The sequence below is a fragment of the Tenrec ecaudatus genome, chromosome 16 (assembly GCF_050624435.1).
Source record: "Tenrec ecaudatus isolate mTenEca1 chromosome 16, mTenEca1.hap1, whole genome shotgun sequence".
In the NCBI taxonomy this organism is placed as follows: Eukaryota; Metazoa; Chordata; class Mammalia; order Afrosoricida; family Tenrecidae; genus Tenrec; species Tenrec ecaudatus.
Genome location: NC_134545.1, coordinates 5,751,896 through 5,759,373, shown reverse-complemented (window position 1 = coordinate 5,759,373; position 7,478 = coordinate 5,751,896). Strand labels below are relative to the sequence as shown.

The 7,478-nt window shown below is 45.3% G+C and overlaps 1 protein-coding gene across 3 annotated transcripts in view; it reads left to right on the top strand.

The window, feature by feature from the left end:
- Nucleotides 1-1,549: 1,549 nt before the first annotated feature.
- The window catches only part of CCDC62 (coiled-coil domain containing 62), a 49,587-nt gene continuing 43,658 nt past the window's right edge, over nucleotides 1,550-7,478 (top strand). For all 3 annotated transcript variants that reach the window (XM_075534350.1, XM_075534351.1, XM_075534349.1), the window contains exons 1-3: nucleotides 1,550-1,741; nucleotides 5,273-5,465; nucleotides 6,891-7,057. In XM_075534350.1, the coding sequence (XP_075390465.1) occupies nucleotides 1,706-1,741; nucleotides 5,273-5,465; nucleotides 6,891-7,057 (396 nt within the window). In that variant the 5' untranslated portion in view covers nucleotides 1,550-1,705. The remainder of the gene's footprint in view (nucleotides 1,742-5,272; nucleotides 5,466-6,890; nucleotides 7,058-7,478) is intronic.

Here is a 7,478-nt window from a genome sequence, read left to right as displayed (position 1 = left end):
TCGTGTAAAGATTCTTAATGTTCACAGTTCCTAGCAAACATTTCCATCTATATCCAACTAGCAATGGATATTACTGCAGGAAATGGATTAAATTAACTTTCTGTATAACATGTGAATCTTGTTATTTGATCTGAAATTGAAAACGCAATGTAGCTTAATCTCTGGTTAAAATGTAATAGTTTCAGTATTGACTTGAATTCACACATTCTTGATAATGTAACTTTTTTTTTTACAGTTTAGTACAGTCAGCAAAAAAGAGTACAAAACAATTCCATCTCATAGAGACCCTATAGAACAGAGCAGAACTTCCTCTGTTGGTTTTACAGAAGATAAGCATCTACAGGAGTAGAAATCCTCATCTTTCTTCCTTGGAAAGGCTGGTGGATTTGAACTGCTGACCTGGTGGTTAGCAGCCCAGTTCATACCACTAGGGCTCCAGCAAAAAGGACTAGCAGCCTTTAAACATGCTTTGTCTCATATAAATGAGATTTTACATGATTGAACTGGCAGTGGCAAAAGTGAAGACTTTTGATAAATTTTTCTTTTTGAGATACTAACAAAAGGAAGCCCTTGTTAATGCATAGTTGTTATTGTTATTACAGCCCAATGCTTGGGCTGTGACCTATGGTCGGTAGCTTTCTCTGTCAAAAAGCTGACAGGTTATAATGTTAAAGGCAAAGTCTTTTTGTTATTGACTAAATTCGTAGGTGTGCTGTAGGTTGGGAGCATGGGGCTGTTAATGGAAAGATTGGTGGTTCAAACCTACCACCTACTTGGGAGAAAGATTGGGGGCCTCTGCTCCAGGTGTTACATTGTCAGCAGCCTTACGTAGGAAGGTGTGAGTCGGAATCCACTCAGCAGTAGAGTCTGAAATAGGGAGATGGAGATGAGTCTAGCTCTTCTATTTGAAAATACTGCTATAAAACATCTGGTAACTTTTCTTGCTGGTAATGCCTATGGGTCAGAACCCACTCCCTGGAACCTAAGGACAACTCATGCTGCCGAAGGGGTGAGGAAAGAGGTGGGCACACTGCATGTTTTCATAACCCAGTTCCTATGTAGTATTTTGGAGAGGAAACTACATGTGAGAAAGTTTAGATTTGCCCAGAATGTGGTCCACTTTGGTCACCACAGAGTGCCGTTGCTTCTAAGGGTGGCTATCATGGAGCTCTATCAAGAGCCCGAGCAATGTTGTTTAAATAGGGATTTTTCATTTGTGCTTCGTGGTTCAGAGATGTTCTTTCTCGGGGCTGGGCGCCTCCCGCCTTACCCCTATTCATGCATTCATTCATGCATTCATTCATGCATTCATTCATGCATTCATTCATGCATTCACGGACCAGGAATTGAGCCCGGTGACAACGGGAATGGCACGCTGCAGTAGCTCAAGTTTTGTGTGTGCGACCTCCGCTGCTGGCAGCGAGCGGGTGCTCGGAGGACCCCACGCGGAGGCGTCAGCGGACCCCGGCCCTCCGAGGGGGCAAGGCGCCGCCCGGAGTCTCGCGAGACCCGCTGGCCCCGCGGCCTCGCCGTAGCGCGGCGTGCCGGCGCGCTTTGGAGTTGAGAAGGCAGTTTGTGGGCTCTCTCGGGCAGGCCGTGGGCGCGGGGCGCCGGGGTGGCCCCCGCCGCTCCGGGCGGGCGCGCCTATGGCGTTTCTAAGGTGACGCTGTCCTCCCGACTTTTCCCCAGGGCGGAGGAACAGCCCATGAACCCTTCGGCGACCTTGTTCTCCGGGCGCCAGGTGAGCGGCCGCCGCGCCCCCGCCCTGAAGCTCAGCTCGCCGGCCCGCGGGCCGAGCGAAACACGGGTCCGCGAAAGGCCGGGGTTCTCTCTCAAGAACGCGCCCCACTTAGGTTTGCAACCGTACCGCGGTCCGTGGAGGGGAGACGGCGTCACCTCGTAAACCCAAGCGTGTTCCTCCGCCCCGGCTGGAGACGCTGGAGGAGACGCTGACGTTTCCCGAAAACACTGGGCGTTTGGGAAGCACCTCGCGTGCGTTCCCGATTCTCCACGCTGTGAACCGCGTTATTGCCAAGAAAGTTCCGAGGTGCTCTGGCTTAGGGCTTCCAGCCTGTCTCCTTGTGTCCGGGCATGTCGAGGTGATGTTGCCCTGTAAACTAGACTACAGCCCTGCAAGGGATCCGCGCTCTCTGAGAGAATACACTTGTAACCAGTTGCCTTCAAATTTCATTTTGTTTTCCCTAACGTGTGCTGAGGCACAAGTATGTATCTGATTCATCTGCCTTTATTACTTACGAATCTTTTTTTTAACTTACGAATCTTACTCCTCAAAAAAAAGAAAAGAAAAGAAAGCAGAAATAACTGTACCAGGACCTCGGGTGAGCTTTTAAAACTCGTGCCTGAAAGTAACACTTTTGAGTTTTTCAATCGCATAGAAGGGTACGGGATGATAATGTCACGTACAGTCTCAATGATAGTTGGTGTTTGTTGATGGCTCATCGTGTGTGCAAGAAAGATGAGGCTTTCTGCACCTGTTGAGATTCACAGCTTTGGAAAGCCACAGGGCAGTTCGCCTTTAGAGGGTTTCTATGCCGTAGAATTGACTGGAAGGCCGTCTGTGTTAAATATGCTACAGCAGCGCTTCTCAACCCCCTTTGGGGGTCACACGACTCTTTCACAGGGGTCACGGGGCTCATAACAGTAGCAAAATGACAGTGATGAAGTAGCAACAAAAATAATGTTATGGTTGGGGAGGGGGTCACCACAACCTGAGGAACTGTATGGAAGGGTCACGGCATGAGGAAGGTTGAGAACCACTGCAGATTATCTTGCTCGCCCCACCCAGCAACCCCTAGGAAGGAAAAGTACTGTGACTTATCACCTGATCAGGGAGGAAGCCCTGATCAGGTGATAAGTAATTTGCCCAAGGTTACTTGGGAAACAAGTGCCTGATTAAAGATTCACTCTCGGGGCAGACGCCCTATACTGAAATCACAAACCGAACCCACTGCATCCAGTGTACCTGATGGCTGTGAGATACTGATGAGTCCCTGCACGAGACCTTTAAATTACACTGAAAACCAAACCCACTGCCCTCAAGTTGAAGCAACCCATGGTGAGCCTAGGGGACAGAGTAGAACTCGGCCTAGGGTTTTGGATTGATGATTCTGTATACCTGTGTGGACACAGACTGCCTTGTCTTTGCTCCCGTGGAGCGATTCACCTTTTGTTTAACGAGTGCTTTAGCCATGCCACCAGGTCCCTTTAAAAAGTATATAGCATATGCTGTAGGGTAGGAATCGACTTGATGGCAGCGAATTTGGTTTTAGTCTGGTTTATGCGGATAAGGAATTAGTGCAGATAGGTTTTTTAGGTCTGAAAGTGGTTGTGTAAGATTGTTCATTTTAGACATGCACGCTGATGAGTAAGGGTGAAATGTGTATTATCAACAAAGAAGGTGGAAAGCAGTGGTGAGGAGCTAGGCAATGAGGTGTAAATGGGAGTTTGTTGTACAAGTCCGTTGTCTTTTGTGTATGCTTGAATTTTTTCCTTTCAAAGCTTGTTTTAAATTAATGAATGTTGAGTTAGGGTCAATTACAATTGTAAATCGCACTGGGTAGCTTGAGCGTAAACTACAGACTTTATAGTTGTAAAAATATTTTACACTGTAGGCTTTAATGTTCTCATTCTGCCCAGTCTCAGAGTCTGCCTCTTAATTCTTTTAAATTTTCGTTTATTTAGCTTTTTCATTGTGATTTGAGTGAAGAGTTGGCCAGATCATCAGTTTCGTTTTATTTCGTTGATGTAGCATCATTTATCCCACTTCCTCCCCTTTTTCTGTTTCCATTCTTCCTTCCTAACCCTTGAGAGCTTTGTCCTTTTGATCTCAAATGATTGATGAGTCTAGGATGTGCATACCTACCTAGTGTTATAAACCTGCTTATTGTTGGCTGAAAGTTGAGCCATGGAGGTGAGTCCAATTCTGAGGGTGATTAAGGGGCTTGCCAATCTATATCCAACTAGGGTTTGCCAATCTATCCAACCAGCTAGCTTGGTCTTATTTAGGATTTTTAGTTGATTACACCTTTTTCTCCCACTCTCTTCCAAAAAATCAAACCCACTGCCATGAAATCAATTCCTACTCATATGGATCCTTTATAGGGTTTTGAGGCTTAATAAATCTTCACAGGAGCAGATAACCTCATCTTTCTGCTCATATTTTAGAAAAATAACTGGTGGGGTTCAATCCACTGACCTTGCAGGTAACCGTGCAAAGTTTACTACCCACCAACACTATCAGGGCCCGCTCTATTCAGGACCTTCTAATGTTACACCCTTCAGAGCAGTTGATAGTGCTAGTGGGTACTGTCTAGTTCTTCTGGTCTCAGCATCATGAGACTGCTAGTAGTGAGGTTTATTATAAAGCCCTTGGATTGTTTTCATATGTCTTCAATTTTCATCACTTTTTTCATCTGGGTGGGGAGACTGCACTAGTTAAAAATTAGGTGGTTGCTCATGACTTTAAGACCACAGTAATTGCACCCAAGTAGGATTTAGAACAGTGTCATTGTTTACTGCTTGTGAGCCCCACCACAAGGATCCCTGGAGGCATTGTCAGGTAGTCACTGGCTGCTAATCACAAGGTCTTCCTTGCAAACTCACCAGCCATTCCAGGGAACAAGCTACTATCTGCTCTTGTAAAAATCTGTATATCTATAGCTGCAGACACCCTCCAGGTGCTGTGTCAGAATCAGCTCAATGTCAGTGGGTTCTCTGGATTAGGTCCTACCACATTCCTGGTTATATTTGCAACAAAGATAAATACCTATTTACAAATAACCTTTTGCCAAACGTTTATGTATTAATTCTCTTCTTTGTAGAATAAAATTCCTATTCTTTAACGAGAATATATCAAAGCGTAATTATTTTGTGTTTTCTTTCACTAATTGCTGCAGAGTTGGTGGGATAAGGTGGAGGTTAATACTGTAGATTGGTGCAAGGAGACAGTTGAGAGCAGAGAAAGTAAAATGAAGAACCCAGTCTATTGATGGTTGGCCAGGGGAGGTTTTTCACATTTTAAGAGTGGAGTGTGTGTGTGTGTTGATGGAGACCAAAAGTTAGAGGTACAGTAGGTTTGAACTTGTTTAAACATTCACAATTTCAATGCCACATTATTAACAATGAAATGTCATTGATTTATCATACTACTGAGAATTGGCACCAGAAGATACAAGTATTTGGAAAACCTGTGTTGACTGACCTGTGTGGTCAGTGAGTTTTCTTTTGATGTGAAACTCCTTTCTGTATTTAGAACATCGGCTCAGAAGCTGAGATTTCCACTATTGAGAAACAGCGGAAAGAACTGCAGCTGCTAATTGGAGAATTAAAAGATCGAGATAAAGAGCTCAATGATATGGTCACAGTACATCAGAGGCAACTTCTATCATGGGAGGAGGACCGGCAGAAAGTGCTGACTTTGGAAGAGCGGTGCAGCAAATTAGAAGGTCAGATATGCATTCGGCAGCCCCGTGGGTCCATACTGACACGCAGTCACGTGTCTAGGGCTCCCAGGAGGCGTGGAGGACATACTTCCGCTGCCCAAGAGTGTCGGTCTGAAAGACTGATGAGCACCCACAATCCAACTGAGAAATGTGAATTAAAGTAGGGCAAAGAACTTAGATGCCAAAAGGGCTGATAGATTCTCATTCTTATTAGTCATTAAAACCTCACTGCCACTGAGTCCATTCCGACTCATAGAGACCCTATGGCACCGAGTGGAAGTGCTCCCTGGGTCTCCTAAAGAGTGAATGGGTTCTAACTGCTGACCTTTTGGCTCGTCGAAGCTGAGCACTTTAAGCACCCTGGCATCAAGGCTTTTCTATTAGTAATTAAAAATGGTCATTAAAAGCAGTTTTGGGTAGCAAGGCTCTCGAGCTGGTAGATGCACACCGAAATTCATGCCCAGGGCTATTCAGAGCTGCAGCATCCAAATTAGACCCCACGTGGAAACCACCCAAATGGGTATTAGAATGGGTATGTAAACTCTGGCAATCATATAATTGGATACTGTTGGATTAAATATATATTAGAGGGCTTCTAAAAGTTTGTGGGGACCGCCCACGGTCTTTTGATTCTGTTTTCCACAAGATTTTGAAGCCCTTCCTAGTATTGTATGTACTCGTGTATAAGCCAAGTTTTTCAGCACATTTTTAATGGTAAAATTAGGTGCCTTGGCTGATGTCCGGGTCGGCTTATACTCGAGTATATACAGTATGTAGTATAACTATACACGCATGCAACAATATAGACGAATCTTAGTATCTTGTCATCTTAAGTGCAAAAAGCAGATTGGAGAATTCACAGCGTAGATCTCTATGATGGTTCACAAAGCTGTATTTCTAAGCAGTATGGTCAAACTAAAAAACTCACTGCCATCAAGTCAATGCCCACTCGTCACTACTGCACAGGACAGGCTTGAACTACCCCCTCTGAGTTTCTGAGACTGTTTGCATGTGTAGTAAACCCAGTGTTTCTTCCTCAGAGAGGCAGTGGCTGCGAACAGCCGACCATTCAGGTCTCGACCCAGTGCATAACCACTGTGCCACTAGGGCTCCTGATGGGGCCAAAGCATCACAAGAAGCAGAGAAAGGAAGGAGAGCTTGAATCCAGCGTCCTGTGTTCAAGAAGGGATGTAGAGGCTGCTGACAGCGTCACAAAGAACACACGTGTTCCCTTTTGAACTCTGCACACAAATTTTATGACTTTCCTGTTTTTTATGTGCATTTCACAGTTGAAAAAAATTGTTTTAATGAATTGCCCTTTGAAAAGCTCTTTAACACATTTTTGCCTTTTAACTTCCAGTTTTGAAACGAATGCATGATCAACCTGAGATTAGCCTATAACTAAGTTGTCGATGGCGTTCCCCTCAGGTGAACTGCATAAAAGAAGTGAAATAATCAGGTCCCTCACAAAGAAAGTAAAAAGCTTGGAATCAAATCAGAATGACTGCCAGGTGGCTCTTCAGAAGACTCAGCAACAACTGCAGGAAATGGCTCAGAGGGCAACCCATGCGTCTCTGCTCTCAGAAGACCTCGAGGTGGGCCTTGTTTCTGGGAGTGTTTCTTGTCCTAATGATGCATGTGTATCAGCCATTGAACAACTAGATGTAAATGAAATGTGTCCGTGATAGGCGCATGTCTGTATATGCACACGTGCATCCACGTGCCCATGTCCGGGTCTCGTGTCATGTGCTGGTGGGGTAAGTGCACTGTGTGGTCCTGCCTTGGCGATCAGGCTTCATGCAGACATGCAGACCAGCGTCATCCAGTGTCCAAAGCATAGCATTAAACCGTGCACTGTGAACTGTGCGTCTTGTCTCGCTAATGGGACAACTATCTAGACCTCCTTAGTGGCGTACTGGGAATAGATTCTGAAGGACTGACAAGCGTCCTTGTCCAAACTGACCAGCCCTCAGAGAGTTGAGTTCACGTTTCACGAGAGACCCATATTTTATGAGA